Consider the following 27,662-nt stretch of genomic DNA (forward strand, 5'->3'; position numbering starts at 1 on the left):
AGAGGTGTTTAAGTAAGGTAGAATCTGCCCAGATGGCACCTGTACAGTGATTTTCTACTGGGACACTAACTCTACTGGCTAGTAAGGTAATTTGATTGTTATGAACTATTGTGGTGGATGTTGAGATATACTGTATGTGTAAGTGTAAGTGGAGATCAGTTTGGGCATGTGTCGATGGGCTTTTGTGCTTGCCAGTACTGCTTTTTTTCCTCCATAAATTCAATAGAAATACAAAGGCAGGTTTATACAATTTAGGTCAGCTGCAGGTCAAATGCACCCGTCAATGATTTCTGAATGATCACTAAAGTATCTCAAATGCAAGCTGAATGCACTGGAAAGCAAACTGCAAATGCCTATTCACATTAAGTCTAAGGTCTCTCTCATACAGATGTAGTGTTAACCACCTCCCTGAAAATCAGTCCATAGTTCATTGTTTTTTAGAAGTAGATGTGAAGAGGTTTGCAGGCATTCAAAAAATGATCCTGCTACTTCCTGAATGGCTGTTTTTCCTTTTACAACTGAAAGGGGGTTTTGCATGGGAATAACACTACAGGAACTGTGCAGTAAACATTTGACTCATGGTTTTGGAACGATACCACAGACTTCAATGGGCAAATTTGACAGGCGGTGCCGTTTGTCAAACTCAACATGCCTAAGAATAGCATTGGAGCCACAGCATCTGTACAAACCTCTTTGACTGTCATGTTAGGTTTTAGGAGTGTGGCTTGGGGAAGTAAAAAAAGCAGACCAACCATCTGTTTTTACTGTAGCTTTGATGCACGTGTGACGGAGAACTTAACATGTTAAAAAAGTGCAGAAAGCTGGTCTTAGAACTCAGCTGATAAACATGTTTTTATTTTCCTCACGTTCCCAGCCAGTAGTAATCCAGACTGTCTTTTGATGGGAAGGAAAATGGTTTTAGGTTTAGGACCAAAAAAAAAAGGATTTATGGGCCAAATCAGCATGAGTGTGGTGATGTTTGATGGTTCTAATAGACCTCAGAATGCATGGTGTGCACCACTCCTTGCCAAGCTGTCAGGTTAGGCTATAACTGTAGCTGGAGACATCTTCTACATATCAACAAACTCCCAGATGTGTAGGAGAATTAATGGACAGCTTGGTCTTCTATATACAGACTGCATCTCTTTAGGAAAACGCAAGCTGCATAACTAACAACCTACACAGTGTGGAAAACAGATGAACATATGCCAATTTAAACCAGACTAACCTATACATATTAGGTACAGTATATCCATGTACTCAACTAATATCTGGGCAACTAATACCCAATCTCACTCTCCACCATTCTAACATCTAATGGTAGGAAGATGCCATACATCTTACCAAGTATGTTGGAAGGATGTCATCAGGAGGTTTGAACTAAATAAAAGGATTTTCTAATTGGTAGCATGAGTGTAAAATGTACCATTTAATGGGTCTATCAGAACCTCCCATCTGTTTGCTACTTCAGAGTAGGACAGCAACATTCTATTTTGCTTGCAACGGGGGTGGGGGGGGGGGTGCAAGGTTTTATTGTCAAAGCCTAATTGAACAAGCTGAAGCTAACAGCTGCACCAGATTCTGACTTCTCTGCTTTTAGTGAATCTCCCCCATTGTATATTGGGAGCTTTCATTAGGTGGCTAACGTTTGAAAGTGCTGTTTTTTTTGGAAGTCATGGAGAATAGAACCTTCCACTGATCAAATCATGTGTTATTCATTTAGCTCACTCAGTGATGTACTCAGTATTTACACTTAGCTTGATTACTTCATTTAGCTTGCTTATGTTTGCTTTGGTCTTATATTGTAGAAAGCATGTTCTAGAAGTTACTTACACATTGAACATGACAATTTGTTATCTAAAACAACCAACATGTATAGGCTTTATTCCTGGCAATAAACAAGCAGCAGGGAGAGGTCCAATGCTCTAAACATTGAAAATAATTGGTCTTTAAAGGGTAGCTCCACTTTCACGGGGGGGAAAAAAAAAAAGCAAATAAAGAAAAAACAATATAGCGTATACAATTGCGACACAAATCATATTGTAATTTAATGTTATTAAAAATGACCTTTCCTTTTCAATCTGAAGGTGTTCTGTACACAGAATGTGTACTGACCACACCCCAGAAACATAATTTCCTGCTTGTGTGATTGGCTCACCAATTTTCCCAGAAGTCTGCACTAAGATACAAGTCAGATTTCAGGCATCCCCTGGAATTTGTCATGCTTACTTTATTATATGTTTGATATTTTATTAAATGTAGATCACTGAAGATCAGACTCTGCATGCATTGTTTACAAGGAGTCAGCTGACTCATATACTAAAACTAGACTATAAATTTGTAATGAGTATATATGGTTGCCCCCATGCACACATGAAATTACAAATTATATGCAGAAAAAGATTTGCAAAAAATGAACACGCTTTACACCATGCACACGTATATACAGTATACTGTATAGGTATATATATATATATATGTAGTAATACCTTGGTTTGCGAGTAACGTGGTATACAAGCATTTTGCAAGACGAGCAACATTTTTTTTTTTTTATTCTGACTTGATGTGCGAGAGCTGTCTTGATATAGTAGCAGTAGTTTTAATGTAAAAAGAAAAAAAAAATGTTACCGTAATTCTTTTTTTTTTTTAATACATAAAAACTGTTATCCTTTTTTTTTTTCCCCGCAGAGGTACTGTAAAGTACTGTACAGTATTCCTACCATTGATATGAGCTACAGTACTGTATTTTGAACTGCAGGTTAATGTGTTGTAGGTTTACAGTACATTTTATACTGTGGTTTGTATTGCCTTAATCATTTTTATATGAATTTCCATTATTTCTTATGAGGAAATTTGCTTTGATATATGAGTGCTTTGGATTACAAGCTGGAACAAATTATTTCTGGAACAAATTATACTCCCAACCAAGGTATTTTATATATATATATATATATATATATATATATATATATATATATATATATATATACGCACAAACACAAGCCGATTCCAAAAAATTTTGGACACTGTACAAATTGTGAAAAAAACAGAATGCAATGATGTGGAAGTTTCAAATTTCAATATTTTATTCAGAATACAATATAGAGGACATATCAAATGTTTAAACTGAGAAAATGTATCATTTTAAGGGAAAAATAAGTTGATTTTAAATTTCATGTCATCAACACATCTCAAAAAAGTTGGGACAAGGCCATGTTTACCACTGTGTGGCATCCCCTCTTCTTTTTATAACAGTCTGCAAATGTCTGGGGACTGAAGGACAAGTTGCTCAAGTTTAGGAATACGAATGTTGTCCCATTCTCGTCTAATACAGGCTTCTAGTTGCTCAACTGTCTTAGGTCTTCTTTGTTGCATCTTCCTCTTTATGATGCACCAATGGTTTTCTATGGGTGAAAGATCTGGACTGCAGGCTGGCCATTTAAGTACCAGGATCCTTCTTCTACGCAGCCATGATGTTGTAATTGATGCAGTATTGTGGCCTGGCATTGTCATGTTGGAAAATGCAAGGTCTTCCCTGAAAGAGACGACCTCTGGATGGGAGCATAAGTTGCTCTAGAACTTGGATATACCTTTCAGCATTGATGGTGTCTTTCCAGATGAGTAAGCTGCCCAAGCCACATGCACTCATGCAACCCCATACCATCAGAGATGCAGGCTTCTGAACTGAGCGCTAATGACAACTTGGGTTGTCCTTGTCCTCTTTAGTCTGGATGACATGGCGTCCCAGTTTTCAAAAAAAACCTTCAAATTTTGATTTGTCTGACAACAGAACAGTTTTGCACTTTGCCACAGTCCATTTTAGATGAGCCTTGGCCCAGAGAAAAGCCTGCACTTCTGGATCATGTTTAGATATGGCTTCTTTTTTGGCCTATAGAGCTTTAGCCAGCAACGGCGAATGGCACGGTGGATTGTGTTCACTGACAATGTTTTCTGGAAGTATTCCTGAGCCCATGTTGTGATTTCCATTACAGTAGCATTCCTGTATGTGATGCAGTGCCATCTAAGGGCCCGAAGATCACGGGCATCCATTATGGTTTTCCGGCCTTGACCCTTACGCACAGAGATTGTTCCAGATTCTCTAAATCTTTGGATAATATTATGTACTGTAGATGACGATAACTTCAAACTCTTTGCAATTTTTCTATGAGAAACTCCTTTCTGATATTGCTCCACTATTTTTTGTCGCATAATTGGGAGAATTGGTGATCCTCTGCCCATCTTGACTTCTGAGAGACACTTTTTATACCCAATCATGTTGCCAATTGAAATAATAAGTTGCAAATTGGTTTTCCAGCTGTTTTTCTTATATATACATTTAACTTTTCCGGCCTCTTGTTGCTACCTGTCCCAACTTTTTTGAAATGTGTAGCTTTCATGAAATCCAAAAAGAGCCAATATTTGGCATGACATTTCAAAATGACTTACTTTCAACATTTGATAGGTTATCTATATTATGTTGTGAATAAAATATACGTTTATGAGATTTGTAAATTAGTCCATTCCTTTTTTACTTACAATTTGTACAGTGTCCAAGCATTTTTGGAATTGGGTTGTATATATACACACACACACACACACACACACACACACACACTCAGTGTATGTGTGTGTGTATATATATATATACATTGCAAAGCGATGGGCTGTTGGTGCTATAAAAATCCTTTATAATAATAAATAATGTTAAATCTAAATATATATATATATATACACACACACATATATATATATATATATATATATATATATATATATATATATACACACACTTTATATACACAAAGAACTGTAGCTTATATTTTAAATAAAGATGGCTGCATGTGTTCATTTCTTAATATTCGTTGAAAAGTTCACAATCAGGGAGAATATTTATTTAGCTTTATATTTATACAATATATGACTTAATGGAAGATGAGTATAACAAAGACGAGGCGAAATATAAAAAAAAAATATTTATTTAAATAAAACAAATATACATGGTGTACAATGAAAATGGTTACATATGAAATGAATTTGACCAAGGACACACACTCAAATGCTTGATAATACTTTAGAACATTTTAATGGAAATCAATGAAACACATGCAAATTGGGTATGAAAGGGAAGCCATTTATTCCCAACAACAAAGGGATTGGAAATAGATGCACGTGACTAAAAAAAAACAAACCATATGAAAATCCAGATTTTGAAAACTGATGGCTCTAACTCCAAGGACCAGCTGGAGTTTGCAGCCATTTTCAACCAGCTGGCTATACTAATGACTTCAAATGGTATATAAAAGTAATAAAACAAAACTTCGGAATTATAAAAACACCCACTGTTAGCAAAATACACATAAATACATACACTTCACAACCTATTCTTTTGCTCTGTAATAAAATCAGGCTTCCCTGTACAATAGATTGTGTATGACGAAAAATAAAACTACATGGCCAATTTTACATGACACAATCATGTTACTTCATCAAGTCTTCTTTTGGCTAATTATATCTGTTATTTTGGCATTTTATTTGTGAGATTTCAGTTACATGAGTATGAGGTTCAGAGTATGTAAAGAAATGGGCATGTATACTTAAAAAAAAAAAAAAAAATAGAATTGAGATTTATAGAACAGCTGGTGCTTCTCACCATCATTTATATAAATAAATAGTATGACATTATTTACAATTTGTGTATCATTTGGTCATATTCCCAAGAATTTACACAAACTGGTCCATTCCAATGACATAAGAGCGCTTGCGTGATTGAAGTTCTCAAACCAGAACTGATTACATTCCGTGCTTAGAATGCATGTGAGCATCTTTGAGAAAAAAAATGTTACTTCTACTAGAATAATCCGGTCATAAATATTACAGAAACACAACGTGATACCAATGGACTTTGGCATTTAAACAAGGTTAACTGCTGGCATACCACTTATCATTGTGCTTCTGATTGGTGTTTATTACAATCTGCGGTCCTAATTTTGCCCTACAAATGCGGGTTGTGCAAATTGTGCTTTAACTATTTTCCTTAGGTTTTTTTAGCGCATCACTGTCTTTAACCTGATCTAGTGCATGAAGAATTTCCCAGTTTACACTATTATATTGATTTATCCAGTCTGTGCTTTGTCTTGGACAATATGTGCCATTGTTAATGCTTTAATGCACTCAATTGTTAACTTTGCCGTATGTCCCTTCTGGAGGTCTGTAGTACTTTGGAAATGTCAGCAGTTGTATCATGTTGAAAGCATACTTTCTGCATTTGATATTCTTCAGCACATTCTCTATGCGGCATCCTTCTCTGAGAAGAGGAAAAAAAAAAGCACAACTTCATGAGACAGGATGTACAGAAATAGCTTTTATTTATTCATTGCTGTGTTGCAGTCTTTAAGTAAAAATAACAAGAATTCAGCTATACATATTTTCTCAGTTAGTTTTTTTTTCCACAAGTGATGATACATCTTACATGTTAAAATCCAAAGGCCAGACACATACAGTATCTCACAAAAGTGAGTACACCCCTCACATTTTTGTAAATATTTTAGGATATCTTTTCATGATACAACACTGAAGAAATGACACTTTGCCTCAATGTAAAGTAGTGAGTATACAGCTTGTATAACAGTGTAAATTTGCTGTCCCTTCAAAATAACACTCAGCCATTAATGTCTAAACCGCTGGCAACAAAAGTGAGTACACCCCTAAGTACAATGTCCAAATTGGGCCTAATTAGCCATTTTCCCTCCCTGGTGTCATGTGACTCGTTATTGTTACAAGGTCTCAGGTGTGAATGGGGAGCAGGTGTGTAAAATTTGATGTTATCACTCTCACTCTCTCATACTGGTCACTGGAAGTTAAACATGGCACCTCATGGCAAAGAACTCTCTAAAGATCTGAAACAAAGATATGTTGCTCTACATAAAGTGGGCCTAGGCTATATAAAGATTACCAAGACCCTGAAACTGAGCTGCAGCATGTTGGCCAAGACCATACAGCGGTTTAACAGGACAGGTTCCACTCACAACAGGCCTCGCCATGGTCGACCAAAGAAGTCGAGTGCACGTGCTCGGCATCCTCATGGAGGAGTGGAAGAGGACTCCAGTGGCAACCTGTGAAGCTCTAGTGAACTCCATGCCCAAGAGGGTTAAGGCAGTGCTGGAAAATAATGGTGGCCACACAAAATATTGACATTTTGGGCACAATTTGGATATTTTCACTTACGGGTGTACTCACTTTTGTTGCCAGCGGTTTAGACATTATTGGCTGTGTGTTGCATTATTTTGAGGGGACAGCAAATTTACACTGTTATACAAGCTGCACACTCACTACTTTACATTGTAGCAAAGTGTAATTTCTTCAGTGTCACATGAAAAGATATAATAAAATATTTACAAAAATGTGAGGGGTGTACTCATTTTTGTGAGATACTGTGTAACAAATGCCTTCAGAATAGCCAGCTCCTGCACCTAAATCCACACTACCTAGGTTACCTTCCTTACTGTGTGGGCTTATTTAATAAAATACAAAGGGAAATCATGTGCAGTAGCCCATAGCAACCCAACTGTGGTTTTTCCCTAGCGTAAAGCAGCCAGAACAATAGGAGCTGATTTCTGATTGGTTGCTAGGGGCTGCTACATTTGGGGCAAAAAATAAACCAAAATGCATACAAGTAACTAACTTCAAACTCAGCTTTAATACGTATGCTAAAATTAACACTGCCAATAGTTTGTTTTTTTACAGGCAACAATAACCTAATTGTTTTTGAACAAGGGAAAAAAAAAAAAAAGATTAGTTCAACCATTTACAATCTACTGCAGACAACAAGAGGGACCCAATCCTAGAGAAACATACTACTGCTGTCAGCAAGTCAAAGATGCAATTTGCATTTGAATGCTGTAAAAAGTAGGTAGTATGCCTCAGGATTCAGGTATCCAAAATAACGACCAGGATTGTCTTTTGGTTACCATAGACCTCGAATGGCACTCTCATTATACTGATATCAAATAAAAAAAGTTGGGTTGGGTTTTCAACAATCCGTCTGAATATTCACATATCAGTATTTAACCCACCATGAATCTGCATGCACATATTAAAGATGACCAGTTAGTCCACTGATCAATTTAGTGTGAGATTCACTGATCCACATATTACCAATCCCTAAACAGTGCTAAATATGTCATCTATAATCATATTGTGGTTTAAAGATAACATGAATAGTGTGTATTACACCACATTGTAAAATGAGTCCCATGGGTTTTTCAATGCATTGTGACTGCTAAAAGTATCCTCACACTATTACATTAATAAATATAATCCTATATACCAAACCTCTGTGTCTCTCAAATATAAGGCATTTATTAAATCTGGCCATAAAGATTTATAATTAAAATTTATCCTCTATTTTATATCCGATCTTTCATTACTAATATGTAGAATTCATCTGAAGCTCTCTAACTAGGTTACTATTATTTTCTTAGAAAAAGTTATTTTACAAAGAGTAGTGCATATTGACATAAAGTACAAAAATTGTTTGCACTTTTCTAGATCAATGTTTTCAAGGGAAAGAGAAAGACGAGTAGGATTTAGGAAATAAAAAAAAGTGCCAGCAAACTTAAACAGAGTGAGACGAACATGGTAAAACTGGTCACAAAACAGAACAGAGCTTTGTCAACAGGACTCCCAAGTCATTAAATATTCAATCCGTTACATAGCTATCATTATTATGGTAGATGAGACATACTGGCAACATAAGTTGAAGCTAAAAGAACACACTTAGCCCTTAAAATATCCACAAAAGCATGTTGCCTAAACCACTGGAGGAAGCCGCTTTAGGTTTTGATACAATATTCATTAGTCTGCTGCATCCAGCAGAATCAACCATTTTGAACCTGCTGTGTAAGAAATGTGTCCATTCTATATGCTTCTCCCTATACTGCATAGTTCTGTTGCATCTTAACTAAAAACAAGTGAAAGTAAACCCATCACAACTATTTCTATTATACGATTGTCAGAGTTTATAGTTTACATGCGACTCAAATTTCAGTCCTAATGAATTACTATGTAAATCCACCTTTTTCAACATGGAGGTGTTGAAAGGTCTACTTGCACTTGTTTTAAAGAGAAGATGCTATAAAAAATTATCAGCTGTATGCATAAACCCTTTTAAATAGATTTCTTTGTGTGCAGACATTGCCTGGACCATTGTGTAGAGCTCTACTTGCATCACACTGATGTATGATATGGCAAGTTGTGGTGGGTTCAGACTTACTGTTTTCTTGGTAACTAATGACATACTGTACTATTCATAATGGATTAATGAGGTCCGACTTCCTTATAAAACAAAGGCTGCCATCTCATCTCATCATGTACTGTATATTGCCAAACAGTTGACTACTGCCACTGTGCTGACATGACAGGAATAATTTAAATACTTTCTATAAACAACATATCTGCAATGTTTGCAACAAAGGAGTATATGTTGATAGAAAATAAAAAAAATTAAAATAACTCAGTCCTCCCTTTGGGCAAAAAAACCCTGTTAATGATGTAGACAGAAACATTGTGCAACCTGATGGCTTTACTAATCAAAGAAGAAGAAGTAGTTAACACAACTAACTTGTTTTTGGCATGCCAGTAATCCTACCTTAAATGTAATAGCATAGCGCCTTTCTGATGTATACTTGAATAGAAGTCAAATAGGACAATGTTTTTTAAGACTTTTAAACATAGAGGGCTTTGTTTTATGGGCTCTTCCTCTGTATATTACTTTGAGAGCTCAAAAAATCTACAATGGTATTGTAATATACAAGGCTCAAGTTTTTTTGGTTCCAAAATATACCTGATTAAAAAGTAAACTGCTTTAATAATAAAGAAACAAAAACAAATGTCAATGTGAAATTATGGTTAAGCCAACACTATTGGTAATTGAGGAAAGAGAGCTCCTTGATATCCGGAAGTAATCACACTACTGATCCTGTAAACTGTGAAGTATATCCAACCCCACCTATTGGAAAGCTAGTTGAGCTGGCTTTGGATAAAATCCTGGAGTTGTGACTATAATCCAGACCACAATTGCAGTGTATACAATTCTGCTTGGTGTTCCTAAACTACAGACAAATATTTAGCCATTTTATTAGTGGTTGGAGAGTCTGTGAATTAGGTTAATACAATTCCCCAAGTGAGTGGTTTGTGGCAACATGGCCGTGGTGTACTTGGTATGTGTTTTAAGCACAGGTCTTTATAGCTTATTTTGTAGGTGTTAATGTTAAAGTAACCATGTTGACAATATTAAATTGAATAAAAGCGGTTATCTTCAAAGAAGAATATAAATACTTATCTCTCCGGCTGCCAAGGATCGACCCCCCCAAAGTCTGTTGGGAAATGGACACTTCCAGGGGTGTTAATCTCCTTTGTCCTCTGCAGTGCCCAGTAGTGACATGGAGGCCAGTGGGAAGAATCAGACAGAACTACGGAGAGCACAGGACATTCACATTCCCTGGAAGTGTCCGTTTCTCAGCAGGTTTCAGGGGACTATTCCTCAGCAATGGAGCAACAGCACATGTGCAGCAGGAGAGAGAACTATTTGCATTCATATTTGCAGGTAACAACTTTATTTGCCAACTAACATTGCAAACAGGGTTGCTTGAAGTATATTCTTTGAACACAGCCCTGTTTCCTTCAATAAAAGAACATTGTGCTGTTGATCTGACAAGGATCATTATATTGACAAAGCTTTCAACTAAGTAGGCAAAGAGATGCAAATAAGTTCTATGTTCAAACTGAGGCACCCAAATGTCATATATACTATCTTCCTCCAGTCTTTCGAGCAGATTTGATTACATTTTCCCAATAAACTGCTTTAACTCCATAAACACATACATAAAAAAATGCATGAAAAATGGATTATAGTTGAAAGGGCACATTATTGAGGTTAGAGTACAAAGAATCATAAATATATTTTACAAACTAAGGAACATTGTTCTTGTTAAAATGAACAGAAGATTAAGTGCATATTATTGATATTTGGCTAATAGCAATGCGAGACTGAGGATAAGCCACACAACCAACAAGTGTGAGCTGACAAGAAGCAGAGCAACAGGATAGAAGTGGCGGGAGGTTGGCTTGTTATCTGTTACACAGCCTTTTTCTGGATCATCCGACTCATTCAGAATTCCCTGGGCTTGTCCGCTGTTAGACAGGAGAAGTTAGGAACAAACAAAATAGTGTTACAGGAGAGTTAGTACATGGATTTCAAGCAAGCCAAGACAAAAACACAACATGCAAAGGGTAGAGAAGAAAAGCCATGTATTTGCTACAGGGAGCTTCCTATGCAATCTAACTTAGAAACTAGAAGCTAGTCAAAAAGTAGAAAACATTTTTAATAAGGAAGGGATGACACACACAAAGCTATCCATAGTTATTTTTCTATATAGCAAAAAAAATAAAAAGAGCAAGCAACATGGTTACTTTTTGTGCATCACATGTACTGCTATGAATAGAGGAAATAGCAGCCCTATGACTGCATTAATAACTAATGGTTTGGTGAAATATTTTTCAATTATCAGAAGAGATGAACAGAGGTAAACTGAAAAGGCACGTAACTGCATATCCACAGGCAGTCATAGCGGACCCCCCAATAGAATAGCAGTACATGTATGTTTTAGGCGATTGTGGTTTATTTAAACGTCTGGTCATTCCATTGCCGGTATGAATTCAAGAGTCATTTTAATCTGCTTGTAAGTTGCCTTCCTAGGATCCTCCCCTAACCCCCTCAACAACATGCTAGTTCACTTTTGAAAAAAAGCTTTTCTGTTTTCATTACATACCTATTTTTTCGTGCTTCTTTATGCACGGCAGTGAGATTATAACTGGTGATAGGGGCCAGCAGGGAGCTGTACATAGCTTACTGAAAGCATCACAGCATTGTCTTAGTACTCCTCTCAAGAGCCACCAACCCAAGCAAGCAGTGGGATGGCTCTTGGGAGAAGGTATGCAGATATCAAAATGCTTTGATGGATTGGTGTCTGAAGGAGTGTCCATTCCTTGGTCACTGCATTTACATGTATTTTGCACAAGGTATTGCTCACGTGCGGTGATCAGAAGAACTGAAATCCAATTAATTAAAAGACAGGCCAGGGACAGTAAGGCAAAGAAGGAAATGGCCAATTGATGCTGTATGTCCTCCAGACAGGAAGTGATGCGGGCTATCTGACTTGCTGAAACTTCTGATGCACGCTGTGAAAAGTAACAAATTGTGTATAAAAATCTGAGTAATTTCAGTACAGGAGAGAAGACTGCACAAGTTGTGCAAGAATGAAGGTAAGATTAAATTTCAGCTTTCACTCCAGGAAAAAAATATTCTTGCAGTGAGTCTCTCTGCATGCCAAGGGCTAAATGCTCATTAATTCTAGGGGATAAGAAAAAAGGTGTAATAGCTACCCTATTATTGGCCCAGCGCTGTACTAGATGTCATCCTCTGTGACAATGGCCTAGAGCGAATTAGAAAATTAGGGAGGAAGCCTAAGGAATAAGGCAAATATTGTTCCTTATTCATCATGTCTTTGAGGGAAAATGCATTTAAAGCCTAAACATTTTTTACCTTAATGAATTTCTTGCATTAAGGTAAACAATGTTTAGGTTTGATTTTGGCCCGTCATCCCCTTTTATACTTACCTGAGCCCTCATTTGATCCAGCAATGTGCACATATGCAGCTCTTCTCTCCCCTCACTTCTGTTTCTGACTGGTTTTGCTGGGGCACCAGGAGCCATTGGCTCTCAGGACTGCCAATTAAAGCCAGTGACGAGGGAGCAGGGGAGGGGTGGGCTGAGTCAATAGACGCAGCAGGAGGAAACGAGCATGCACGAGTGCACGAGCTATGGGAAATAGCTTCCCATGGTGGCACTGGACAGAGAGGAGGAGCCAGGAGCGCTGGGTGGGACCCAAGAGGAGGAGGTTCAGGGTTGCTCTGTGCAATTTCATTGCACATAGCAGCTAAGTATGGAGATGTGTGTTGTTTAAAAAAAATCCTTTACAATCACTTTAATCCTTGAAGTGGGGGTGGGAGTGAAGCTGCAAGAAACTTTTTTTAGTAATTTTACTTTATTTCATGCAGTAGCATTTAGAGTCCAGGAAGTGAGTTTAAAAATCCTATCTCCAATATTATTAGAAAAGTACCACCCAAAAAAGGTATTCACTTCTCATAATAGGCACTGCCCTAAATGTTATTCATTTTATTTTATTTTTTACATATTTATTATTTAATACATTGTTTTCAGAGATTTAGAGAACATTGTGAACCATTCACATCATTCCTCCTGGATCTTATAATCCCAGGTTGCTACAGCAAATGTACAGTTAAGGAACAAACCTACAGAAATGTACTTGTTGGTTAATTGTCCTTTACCCTTTTAAGATTGAGGGAGGGAACTAAATTATAATACTTTTCGAAAATAAAGCCCCGTACACACGTACCGAATGTCGGCCGAATGATCGGCCGTCTTTTGTCCGGTGCTGTCCTGTCGGCTGAAAAGTGCTAAAGACTGCACACGAATTTTGTTGGCCAACAACAGCCGACTGCAGAAGTTATGTCATGTGATGGTTAACTTTCCGTTTGTTTTTTCTTCTCTGAGCATGCCCAGTCTTGCAAATCTGCTGTTTGTCGGCCGAATTCTGTACTGACCGGCGAACAATTGGCCGTTCTGGTGAAGGCCAACAAAAATTTTAAAGTCTGCACGCCAGATTCTGTTCGGCCGAAAATGCGCTGTCGGCTGTCGGAAGCATCATACTAACAAGCCTACAATCGTGTGTACGGGCCTTAAGTGCAAACATAGCGGTAACCAACTCCATGCAAGTGCTGTGGTGGGAAAGTAACCCATGATCACTGTACTGAAAAGTTAATTGCTAACCACCAAGTATCTGCACCAGCCAACATTTGATGAATGTACAATGCTGGCTGAATAAATAAACTATTAGAATTGACAAAAAGTGCTGATCAAATTCAATGCCAAAAGGCTGAACAATAAAAAGAGTGGGAAGAGAAGGTATCTCTTCAGATGATTGCAAATACAATTAATAATGCATTAAACAATGTGTATTTTTATGTTAATATCAGGTCTTCTGAAACACAAAATATGTACAAACCCTGACCATAAAAAAACAAAATTATAAGGGATTTACAATATATACTGTAAATGTTTTGACTTTTGAATTTTGTGTTAGCTAATCTTTTTTCAATTTCGTTCTGTCATTACTCATCAAGAAGGCCTCTATTTTCCATGGTTTACCTGCAAAGAAACACTACCAGGAAAGCAAAGAAATGCTGATATTTCAGATTTAGGGCAAGTGTAAATTATAATAAATGGATATCTTCACAGCTTCTGGTTCCTCTCCTAATCCTATTTGCATTTAATAAGGAAAATCTTCTGTTATACCAGGTACTAAAGCGATCTTCATTCATATTGCAATGTTATAGATATAAAAAAAATAAACTTGGAAAGTATTGCTTTCCAGTGCCACAGCAGTAATGTTTATATTTAGGCTTTAAACTATATTCAATATTTGCAGTTTAAGCATTATATAACAAAGGATGGCGTTATATAAAAAAAATAATAATTAATTAACCAATAAGCTTTGCTAAACCTAACCTGCACCCTTTGGTCACGTCCTTAGGTCACACACACCTGTAGAGGTTGAACTGGATGGACCGATGTCTTTATTCAACCTCAACTACTATGTAACTATATACAGTGTGTACGGAAAGTATTCAGACCCCCTTAAATTTTTCACTCTTTGTTATATTGCAGCCATTTGCTAAAATCATTTAGGTTCATTCTTCTTCCTCATGAATGTACACATAGCACCCCATACTGACAGAAAAACACAGAATTGTTGACCTTGTTTCAGATTTATTAAAAAAGAAAAACTGAAATATCACATGGTCCTAAGTATTCAGACCCTTTGCTCAGTATTTAGTAGAAGCCCCCTTTTGATCTAATACAGCCAGGAGTCTTTTTGGGAAAGATGCAACAAGTCTTTCACACCTGGATTTGGGGATCCTCTGCCATTCCTCCTTGCAGATCCTCTCCAGTTCTGTCAGGTTGGATGGTAAACGTTGGTGGACAGCCATTTTTAGGTCTCTCCAGAGATGCTCAATTGGGTTTAAGTCAGGGCTCTGGCTGGGCCATTCAAGAACAGTCACGGAGTGGTTGTGAAGCCACTCCTTCGTTATTTTAGCTGTGTGCTTAGGGTCATTGTCTTGTTGGAAGGTAAACCTTCGGCCCAGTCTGAGGTCCAGAGCACTCCGGAGAAGGTTTTTGTCCAGGATATCCCTGTACTTGGCCGCATTCATCTTTCCCTTGATTGCAACCAGTCGTCCTGTCCCTGCAGCTGAAAAACACCCCCACAGCATGATGCTGCCACCACCATGCTTCACTGTTGGGACTGTATTGGACAGGTGATGAGCAGTGCCTGGTTTTCTCTACACATATCGCTTAGAATTAAGGCCAAAAAGTTCTATTTTGGTCTCATCAGACCAGAGAATCTTATTTCTCACCATCTTGGAGTCCTTCAGGTGTTTTTTAGCAAACTCCATGCGGGCTTTCATGTGTCTTACACTGAGGAGAGGCTTCCGTTGGGCCACTCTGCCATAAAGCCCCGATTGGTGGAGGGCTGCAGTGATGGTTGACTTTCTACAACTTTCTCCCATCTCCTGACTGCATCTCTGGAGCTCAGCCACAGTGATCTTTGGGTTCTTCTTTACCTCTCTCACCAAGGCTCTTCTCCCCCGATAGCTCAGTTTGGCCGGACGGCCAGCTCTAGGAAGGGTTCTGATCGTCCCAAACGTCTTCCATTTGAGGATTATGGAGGCCACTGTGCTCTTAGGAACCTTAAGTGCAGCAGAAATCTTTTTGTAACCTTGGCCAGATCTGTGCCTTGCCACAATTCTGTCTCTGAGCTCTTCAGGCAGTTCCTTTGACCTCATGATTCTCATTTGCTCTGACATGCATTGTAATCTGGAAGGTCTTATATAGACAGGTGTGTGGCTTTCCTAATCAAGTCCAATATGTATAATCAAACACAGCTCAATCAAAGGTGTAGAACCATCTTAAGGATGATCAGAAGAAATGGAAAGCACCTGAGTTAAATATATGAGTGTCACAGCAAAGGGTCTGAATACTTAGGACCATGTGATATTTCAGTTTTTCTTTTTTAATAAATCTGCAACAATGTCAACAATTCTGTGTTTTTCTGTCAGTATGGGGTGCTATGTGTACATTCATGAGGAAGAAGAATGAACTTAAATGATTTTAGCAAATGGCTGCAATATAACAAAGAGTGAAAAATTTAAGGGGGTCTGAATACTTTCCGTACCCACTGTATATATAACTATGTTGGTGCGACTGTACAACCATCTTACAGTTTACTCTAACTGGGACGTACAGAGGTCCATACCATACATGAATAAGAACACTAGTTTAGACATTTTTGCATGATTCATTGTTGTTAATAGTTTTTTTCAAATCTATACCTTTGCTTTACAAGTCACTCACAATAGGGTGCTACAACAAGGTCACCCAAGCAGCAAACATTAGCTATATGTTGGTGAACAAATCTTCTAAAGGATTGAAAACACATTTTATTATATTCATAGCTTTCCCTCATGGCTGTATCCTAATTTACAAAACATAACCTTTCCACTGCACAACCCTCTGATTTCTTCAAGTAGGGGTACAAGTAGCAGGTTAAAGCCTTCCTCTTTCTGAGCTGGATAATTTGCCTCTATCTTTTTAAAAGAACCTTGTACTACAATCATATTAACCGCTTGGCTTGGCTTATGGGGTTAAGATTTCCAGGAGGCGGTGCTTATGGCCATGTGACCGCCATGAATGGCTGTCATGGCGGTTACATGAGCTGAAAACTCCTGATCGCAAGCAGCGATCAGGAGCTTTCTGTGAGCTACCGGTCACTGTGCCAGGAGCACGCAAGGTACGCCCTCTTGGTACAGCTCTGTTGGCACTATTGCACACAAATATGCGGTCCCTCGGCGCCAAGGCCTGGCTGCCAAGAGGCTGCATATTTGCGTGTACTCGGCATCAACAAGTTAAAAACCATCTGTAAATAATATCCCATTTTGACTTAGTATAATTATATACCACTAGCTAGTCAATATACAGTAATTCTTGTGTTCCCCCTATAAAAAATGCAATACTGAATTGCTGTACTTACATACAGTATCTCACAAAAAGTAAGTACACCCCTCACATTTGTGTAAATATTTTATATCTTTTCATATGACAACACTGAAGAAATGACACTTTGCAACAATGTAAAGTAGTGAGTGTACAGCTTTTATAACAGTATAAATTTGCTGTCTCCTCAAAGTAACTCAACACACAGCCATTAATGTCTACACTGCTGGCAACAAAAGTGAGTACACATCTGAGTGATAATGTCCAAATTTGGCCCAAAGTGTCAATATTTTGTGTGGCCACCATTATTTTCCAGCACTGCCTTAACCCTCTTGGGCATGGAGTTCACCAGAGCTTCACAGGTTGCCACTGGAGCCCTCTTCCACAAAGACATCATAGGGCTGGTGGATGTTAGAGACCTTGCGTTCCTACACCTTCTGTTTGAGGATGCCCCACAGATGCTCAATAGGGTTAGGTCTGGAGACATGATTGGCCAGTTCATCACCTTTACCCTCAGCTTCTTTAGCAAGGCAGTGGTCATCTTGGAGGTGTGTTTGGGGTCATTATGTTGGAATACTGCCCTAAGGCCCAGTCTCCGAAGGGAGGGGATCATGCTCTGCTTCAGTATGTCACAGTACATGTTGGCATTCATGGTTCCCTCAAAGAACTGTAGCTCCCTATTGCCGGCAGCTCATATGCAGCCCCAGACTATAACACTCCCACCTCCATGCTTGACTGTAGGCAAGACACACTTGTCTTTGTACTCCTCACATGGTTGCTGTCACACACACTTGACACCATCTGAACCAAGTATGTTTATCTTGGTCTCATCAGACCACAGGACATGGTTCCAGTAATCCATGTCCTCAGTCTGCTTGTCTTTAGCAAACTGTTTGCGGGCTTTCTTGAGCATCAGCTTTGGAAGAGGCTTCCTTCTGGGACAACAGCCATGCAGACCAATTTGATGCAGTGTGCGGCGTATGGTCTGAGCACTGACAGGCTGACCCCCCCCCCCACCCCTTCAACCCCTGCAACAATGCTGGCAGCATTCATATGTCTATTTCCCAAAGACAACCTCTGGTTATGATGCTGAGCGCATGCACTCAGCTTCTCTGGTCAACCATGGCGAGGCCTGTTCTGGGTGGAATCTGTCCTTTTAAACCACTGTATGGTCTTGGCCACTGTGCTGCAGCTCAGTTTCAGGGTCTTGGCAATCTTCCTATGGCCTAGGCATCTTTATGTAGAGCAACAATTCTTTTTTCAGATCCTCAGAGTTCTTTGCCATGAGGTGCCATGTTGAACTTCCAGTGACCAGTATGAGAAATTGAGAGCGATAACACCAAATTTAACACCCCTGCTCCCCATTTACACCTTAGACCTTGTAACACTAACAAGTCACCTGACACCGGGGAGGAAAAATGGCTGATTGAGCCCAATATGGACATTGTCACTTAGGGGTGTACTCACTTTTAAACCAGCGGTTTAGACATTAATGGCTGTGTGTTGATTTATTTTGAGGGGACAGCAAATTTACACTGTTATACAAGCTGTACACTCACAAATGTACATTGTAGCAAAGTGTAATTTCTTTAGTGTTGTTGTCACAGGAAAGGATATAATAAAATATTTGCCAAAAAATCGGAGGAATGTACTCACTTTTGTGAGTTACTGTATTCATATGAATACAAAAAGCTTACTTCTCTATTTAAAGCAGCCCTCACAGTCTTTAGTTATTTAACTCACATTCATACATATGCATACTAGGTCCAATTTAAATAAAAATTATTTATCTCTTTTTTTTTTTTTCACAAGATGGTTTTAGTGTCACCATGAGAGGTTAGTGTCTGGGTCATTTTTGAAAGGGGATTTTTTTTTTCTAAAATCAAATCCCCTTTTTGCATTGGTGTCAGTGGCAATATGAAATACAATTTCATTAATGTAAGCAAGAGTCCTACTGATATCAATGCAAGAGGGGGCATTTTTAATTCAGTGTTAATCCATTACATTGGCCAGACTAATAATGTATTCTGGAAATTGAAATGAAATAACATTCAAGCACTAAACGCCTAGAGATTAGGTGCATTTAGATGCATTTAGGCATTTCAAGCGTTTTTTTCTGCCAAATCTCTACTGCTTCTGGCTGTTTTTTTTTTCCTGCCTCCAAAGGCCTATGTATGCATGGGCACATAGACTAACATGCAGGGGCCTTTAGAGTCAGGGAAAAAAAAAACAGCCTAAAACTCATAACTTGGTTGACACTATGAGATAATGGAGCTAACAGCTTAAACGGTTTACATGATTGACAACAGAGGTATTTGTTTCATAAATGAGAGCATATGTGAAACCACATTGCTACACAAAGACTTCTGTGCAAAATGTGACCCCTAACTCCAGAGATGTATAGTAACTAAGTAGAACTACTTCACTACTGTACTTAAGTACCGAAAGGCGGTATCTGTACTTTCCTAGAGTAGAATTTTTTTCTCCTACTTCCACTTTTACTTCACTACATTTTTTCGATGATTTCAATACTTCTATTCCGATATTTTTTTTTTGTGCTGCATAGTTACTCGTTACAATTATAAAAATTACCACTGCCAGAACAGTAGATGGCAGGTTTCATGAAGCTCAACAAAAATGTGTATAATGTCATGTGTACTTTTGACTTCTTTCTTTAATAACTTTAATAAACTTTTGACTTTTTTCTTTAATAACTACATAACACAGTACTTATACTTTTACTTTCAGTACTTGAGTAGCAATTTTTTTTTAAAACTACTGGTACTTTTACTTTTAGTACATGAGTAGCAACATTTTATAAAAAAACTACTTGCAATACTTAAGTACAAAAAATGTTGAATACTTTATTACTTCTACTCAAGTCACTTTTTGATCGAGCACTTGTACTTTTACTCAAGTATGGGTTTCGAGTACTTTATACAACTCTGCCTAACTCTAAACTTTCTGAACTCCCAACGTCAGATATAAAAATACATTGGAGTTGATTTAGTACAGGCATCTTAGCTTAGTAAATGAGATGAAGCTCTGCTGACTTCCATCACCCAAACATGTGTATTCTTGGCAAAGTGAATTTTTGCCATATTCACTAAGCTAGGAGAAAATTATTTTCAAATGAACACCCTATTTGCCTTTATTAAATCAAACCTATTGAGAGCAGGTTTACCTGGAGGTAGGCCCATCCTCCTTAAGAGGCACACTGACACACCAGATGACCAGACGCGTTCAAGGCAGCTAATAACCCCTTAGCATCTACTTCAAATCCAGCAAAGCAAAACTGTCACCTGTTTAGATTAATCTATAACTAGCAAAAAAAGGAAAACTGAAACATGGATAGGTGAAATAAACAATACAAAAAATCCCAAAACACTCTCCAGCTAGCCAGCACAAAACATATAATAAAACTGCTTCCAACATTTAAGACAAAGTGGGGGAAAAAAAGTTTTTCCCTTGGTGAAGAAACAGCTGGAATAAAAACACACGTCCTAAAAAATTCCAGCAACATGCAATATTCACTCACCAGCTACTTTATTAGGTACATCTTGCTAGTACCTGGTTGGACCCCCTTTTGCCTTTAGAACGGCCTTAATTCTTCATGACATAGATTCAACAAGGTGTTGGCAACATTCTTTAGAGATGTTTGGTCCATATTGCATGATATCTGATTTGAGATATGTCCACTATATCTCAAAGGTGCTCTATTGGACTGAGATCTGGTGACTGAGGAATACAGTGAACTCATTGTCATGTTTAATGAACCAGTTTGAGATGATTTGAGCTTTGTGACATGGTGCATAATCCTGCTGGAATAAGCCATCAGAAGATGGGTACACTGTAGTCATAAAGAGATGGACATGGTCAGCAACAATACTCTGGTAGGCTGTGGTGTTTGAATGATGCTCAATTGGTACTAAGGGGCCCAAAGTGTGCCAATAAAATATCCCCCACACCATTACACCACCACCACCATAAGCCTGAACCATTGAGACAAGGCAGGATGGATCCAGGCTTTCATGTTATTTACACCAAATTCTGACCCTACCATCTGAATGTCGCAGATGAAATAGAGACATCAGATCAGGCAACATTTTTTCCAATCTTCTATTGTCCAATTTTGGTGAGCCTGTGTAAATTATAGACACAGTTTTCTGTTCTTTGTTGACAGATATGGCACCCAGTGTGGTCTTCTGCTTCAAGGTTCGATGTGTTGTGCATTCAGAGATTATATTCTGCATACCTTGGTTGAACGAGTGGTTATTTGAGTTACTGTTGCCTTTCTATTATCTCAAACTAGTCTGCCCATTCTCCTCTGACATCAACAAGGCATGTTTGTCCACACAACTGCCACTCACTGGATATTTTCTCTTTTTCGGACCATTCTCTGTAAACCCTAGAGATGGTTGTGAGTGAAAATCCCAGAAGATCAGCAGTTTTTGAAATACTCTGACCAGCCCATCTGGCACCAACAACCATTCCACGTTTAAACTCACTTAAATCCCCTTTCTTCCACATTCTGATGCTCGGCTTGAACTTTAGCACGTCTAGATGCCTAAATGCATTGAGTTGCTGCCATGTGATTGGCTGATTAGCAATTTGTGTTACCAAGCAATTGAACAGGTGTAGCTAATAAAGTTGCCGGTGACTGTATATTAGTTTGGTATTTTTCTGTGAATAATTACATTGAGTCCTTTTTGGCCTGTATCTATGGTTTATTTCCTATATTCAGTTTGTTTTTATTTAAATGTTCTTCTTAGGCTCGGTTCACACTTATGCGATGATGGAAGGCTGCAAATTCGCAGCCTGTTTCCGCATCGCAAACGCACCCCCAGCAGTTCACACTGCCATATGCGATACGCTGGGGCTGTCAATGTAATCTTAACGACACCCCCAGTTTGATCGCATATCGCAGTGCGATCTTGCAGTTCGCACAGGATCGGATCGCACAAGTGTGAACCGCTGTGCGATCCGATCCTGATGCGGCTGCAAAAAAGGGTCCTGGGCGTGTTTGCTGCGGGTGAGGTGCGAATTTAGCCATACAAAGTGTATGGCTAAACTCACACCCCACAGCCGATCGCTTTTAATGAAGGAGCAGTGCGCTCCGATATTACATGCGATCGGCGCAGCCGCATCAGTGTGAACCGGCACTCAGACAGAAATCTTTTTATTGTTTGTAGCAGTGTTAATTTTGTCGGCTAAAATGTTTTGTTGACTAAATTAACACAATTTTAGTCGACTAAAATACAACCAAAAATAAAACAATTCAGATGACTAAAATACGACTAAAACTAAAATGGCATTTTAGTCATAATAAGACTTTAACTAAAACGAAATAAAAAAATTGACACCAAAATTAACACGCTGGCCATTTATAAATCGGTAACATAATTCCATCCAGAGCCTGTAATAATAGCACATTAAAGTTTTAACATGTATTACACCACCACATAAGCATAAGTAAGGGGCATCTACTAAACTGCTGAAAGAGAAAAAATTAAGAAAAAGGCTTTTCCTATATTTTTTTCTTAATATTTAATGTTGGTAATATATTCAGGTAATATGTGCAATGACATTACAGCCAATAGAGTTTATAGTTTTTTGGGTTTTTTGCATTTTAAAGTTGCACTTCTGTTTGTCAAAAAGCAATATTTTTGTGTTTATGAAACTTGGTTTTATTTATAAAGAGGTTATACATCACAATGGCTAAATCTGTGTCTGTAGTGCAGACCTTAATACCATAAATAAGAACATATTAGATTTTTACTCCAGGAGTATAAAATTAATTTGGGAATTCTAGAGAAATGTTTAAATAATTAATTACAATTAACCTAAACCTATTCGATTTGTAGTTGACAAAAATGTATTGGAGATTTTAGTCGACTAACATATGATTAAAATTAAAATAATTCAGATAAATAAAATACGACTAAAACTATAATATAATGTTAGTCAAAAGACTAAAATACAACTAAAACTAAAATGGCATTTTAGTCAAAAGACTATAACTAAAACTAAATCAAAATTTTCTGCTAAAATTAACACTGGCTTGTAGTTATTCCAATAAAACCAAAAATATCCAGTAGTATATTGCTGTCATAAATCATCTCAGTCAGATCTACACTGTTAACAGGACTATAGAGACCAAAATGAAAAATGATAAGAACTATCAACATCACTAAAGCAAACACATTTAAAACTTCAATTCTTTCTTTGTGTAAGTTTTCTGGACTAAATGCATTATAACACACGACAATTTTCACCAATATCAATGTTTGCGTCATTTTTGTTCTATTTTTTTTTTGCCTCTAAAATAAATCCCTGTCTGTCTCCTTTTACACATAGTGAAAGTGTTATTTTCATTTGAGAGGCTATTCTTTTTATTTTTTAATTTTATTAATTGAAGACAAGCTATTTTTTCTTTGTGGTATGGTAAACTGTTTTCATACTCCTGTGCCTCTTTTTTCCTTCTTTATCATAATAAGAAATATGATGATTCCTTTACATCATCCACATCAGTGTCAGATTAATTAAATTCACCATAAATATCTCAAAATTAAAAAGCAAATGAAAATATAAAATAACATATATATATAGTAGAGTTGGGGGATACTGCGCTTCTGGTAAGTATTGGTGGCGAATTATGAAATAAATATTTAAGTGAAATACAAGTGTAAAAATATGTAGAAAAGTGATTAAATGTATACACTAGGGTCCCTTATAGGTAGGGGCACAATAAAACAATGTTTGTTTATCAAAAGTGCTACAGTAAATATTATACATAAATAAGATAAAACAATAGTGCTCTTATCTCCAAATAAAACCATCAAGTGTAAAGTGCATTAATGTGCTCCATAAATTTCAATAAATTATAGCTTATAACTAATCAGGTGACAGGTAAAGTGCAGTGCATTAGACAAATAAATTTGTGCATAAAATAACTCAGTCCTTTATTAAGTGCCACAGGTGACTAAACAAATTCTTTCGAGTGAAAAAATGAACTTGTGTGTCCAAGTCCCTCCACCTAAACACCGTGTAGAAAATATGGGGTGCTTCTTCTCTCTTGTATACCCCTCTGGGTGTGCTAATCGCTCACCTCTATATCTCAGAACATGCGCCTTATTCAAATTTCCGGAGCTCCTCTCCACTCCCCTGAAGAAGCCACGTGAACGGAAGTGGCGTAACGCGTAGGGACGCTATACCGGTAGTGACGTACGCGGAAGTGAGGACCGCGATCTCCCCTAACTCAACTTAAGGCGCATTGTTTGTACTACAAATGTGAGTGTTTTTAATCCAATATTGAAATAAAGTTGATTGTTTACGGCAATATTGCACTATTGTGAGCCCTTTTGATTTTGAGATCCGCTGGCCATTGAGAAAATATAGAAGGCTGATCCATCCTGGGCTATTTGAATACCACTATCCACTGAGAATCAGAGCAGGAGTGGAGAGGAGCTCCGGAAATTTGAATAAGGCGCATGTTCTGAGATATAGAGGTGAGCGATTAGCACACCCAGAGGGGTATACAAGAGAGAAGAAGCACCCCATATTTTCTACAGAGTGTTTAGGTGGAGGGACTTGGACACACAAGTTCATTTTTTCACCTGAAAGAATTTGTTTAGTCACCTGTGGCACTTTATAAATGACTGAGTTATTTTATGCACAAATTTATTTGTCTAATGCACTGCACTTTACCTGTCACCTGATTAGTTATAAGCTATAATTTATTGAAATCTATGGAGCACATTAATGCACTTTACACTTGATGGTTTTATTTGGAGATAAGAGCACTATTTTTTTTATCTTATTTATGTATAATATTTACTGTAGCACTTTTGATAAACAAACATTGTTTTATTGTGCCCCTACCTATAAGGGACCCTAGTGTATACATTTAATCACTTTTCTACATATTTTTACACTTGTATTTCACTTAAATATTTATTTCATAATTCGCCACCAATACTTCCCAGAAGCGCAGTATCCCCCAACTCTACTACTTGTTTCACTGCCCGGTTTTCAGTACTGATACATGCAGCATTTGGGAAGGGTCTATTTTTAATATACCTTTCCGTAGACAGCGCGTGACTCATTTTATAACATATAACATATATATATATATATATATATATAACACATGCTCTATATAATTGTGACCAAAAATAAATACATAAATACATTAAAGTCCCACAGTCCAAACGTCAAACCTTCCTTCTGTGCAAGTGCTTCAGTACTTCCACTACCCAATAGAGATAAGCTGCTTACCAGAAGGAAAGGCCTCTAAAGGCTCGTACACTCTATAAGAAAATCGGGCGAACATTTTCGTCCAAAGAATTTTCGTACGATTTTTGTATAGTGTGTACACAACTTTCTACAGACGATTCTGAATTTTCGTATGAAAAGGGACAAACTCCTAATTTTTCTTGTATGGCGAAAAAAAACGAACGATTTTCATTTAATGTGTACCGTTTTCAAATTATTTTTGTACAAGAAAAATCAGAAAAGAAAGACTGCGCAGAAACAACAAAAAAAAAAAGCGTTTGTCCTACAAGAATTTGCGTACGAATTTTCATTCATCGGTTTTGATTTGCTTTGAAACAACAAGGAAAATCAGACGATCGTTCATCCAATTTCCTTATAGTGTGTACCCCACTTAAGTGATGAAGATCAACTATGTTGTGAGTCAGCTGCTACCCCTATTGCCTCTTGACAACGTCCATGGCAAAGAAATGCATACGGCAGAGCCTAGCAGTGATGTGATCACGCCTGCTGGCTTCTTGGAGCGGCGCAGACACTACGCTCACTGTTTGTAAGGTCCCATTCCTTGTTTTAATAAATCTGTGTTTTACCATACCACACTATGGGGTTTTTTCTTTGATATTTCCTTCCTAATTTGGTTGGTGTAATCGAAGTCCTTGAGCTGGAGAGTGAGACATTGGGAGTGCTTATGTTTTCATATGTGGGGATAAGAGTGCTAGCTGACCTCCATCACTTAGAGCTCTTTCCTTCTGGAAGCAGCTTATCTCAATGGGGTGGTGGAAGTACTAAAGCACTTGCACAAGGAAGATATGATATTTGGATTGTGGGGCTTTCATTTATTTATCCATGCATTTTTTTGTCACAATTATACAGAGGACATTTTTTTTTGTTACATATTTTATATATTCATTATTTTTTAATTTTGAGTTGTTTATGGTTATTTTTCATTGAAAATAATGTGTATGATTTTAACGAACAGTGCAACACATTACTTTAAACAATTTTTAGATCGGTTGTATCAGATATGAGCGCTGTTGTTCACATGGAGAGATTCCTGGATATACACTATGCACAGTTTTGTGTTGTCATGATAAGAAATAGCTTGTTAATACTATTGAGCATGTGTCAGCAGGGCTGCTGTTAGAAATCACGGGCCCTGTACAGCCTACCTGGCAGGACCCCTCCCCTTGAATATATCAAGACAATATTTTCTAAAAAAATACACTAAATGCATTATTAGCGGACACAAACATAACAGAGAACCTGTGTGAATTAGCCCTTTTTTAATTGTTTTTTACATTTAAAAAAATTATATATATTTTTTTTAATGTTAAAAATGTTTATAAATTATTAATTATTTAGTACAATGTTTAATTATTATTTTTTTTACAATTTATTTTTCTTTACAAGACAGGGAAGCCTGCAGCGCTGCGGGAGGGAAGGCGGCACAATTATAGGGGGCACATGAGAAGGGTGGAGCAGAAGCAGGCAGAACAGGGAGGGAGATCGGTGTCGGTGAAGCAATTACAGGAACGATGCCCTGTGTCTTTGTTTCTCCCTGCAGCAGCTGAAACTGGCTTTCAGCTGCTGCAGAGAGCCGCACAGGGCTTCCTTCTGTAATTGCCCCTCCACCCAACCACACCGATTCCCCATGCTGTTGGGGCCTCCCTGTGTGCCCAGGCCCCCTACAGGAGGATTGGTACCCCCCCCCCCCATCAGCGGCCCTGTGTGTCAGACATGTGTTAGCAAGAGTTAAGCACAGAAAGCCAGGTGTATAATGTCAGTGTGCTATGCTGTAAATTAGGGGTGTGGCCATAATATCCGAGTTTTACTTGTGTAGTTTGATATACTACAAGTGAAAGCCTAGCAGGGGATTAAATGATATGGTGTTCTGAACAACAGTGATCTATTTGTTTCACACTCACACAGATGATGCCATTGAGCTAAATGTTGTAATATACAGATAAGTATGATAATACGTGGGCAACACACTGCCAATTATAGTGTGCTGGCAACTGTAGCAAAATGTAGACAAACTCTAGCAACTGTGACAACACTTGGCCAGCAGACTTTCAATTTATGGATAACAAGTGAGCAGTACTGGCAACAAATGGGCAATTATTACACCAGCTGGGCTACAAATGGGTACATATGGCAATACATGGACAGCAAACTGGCAATCATTACAATAATCAGACAAA

General features: G+C 37.8%; 1 protein-coding gene across 4 annotated transcripts in view; it reads right to left on the reverse strand.

Moving 5' to 3' along the window:
* Positions 1 to 5,174: 5,174 nt before the first annotated feature.
* The window catches only part of INPP4B (inositol polyphosphate-4-phosphatase type II B), a 944,562-nt gene continuing 922,074 nt past the window's right edge, over positions 5,175 to 27,662 (reverse strand). For 3 of the 4 annotated variants that reach the window (XM_082244154.1, XM_082244153.1, XM_082244156.1), the window contains one exon: positions 10,414 to 11,190. In XM_082244154.1, coding sequence (XP_082100280.1) covers positions 11,016 to 11,190 — 175 coding nt within the window. In that variant the 3' untranslated portion in view covers positions 10,414 to 11,015. Of the gene's footprint in view, positions 6,305 to 10,413; positions 11,191 to 27,662 lie in introns of those variants that run through there. The other variant, XM_082244155.1, reaches the window with a different exon arrangement.

Source organism: Pelophylax lessonae (genome assembly GCF_965119305.1).
Source record: "Pelophylax lessonae genome assembly, chromosome: 1".
NCBI lineage: Eukaryota > Metazoa > Chordata > Amphibia > Anura > Ranidae > Pelophylax > Pelophylax lessonae.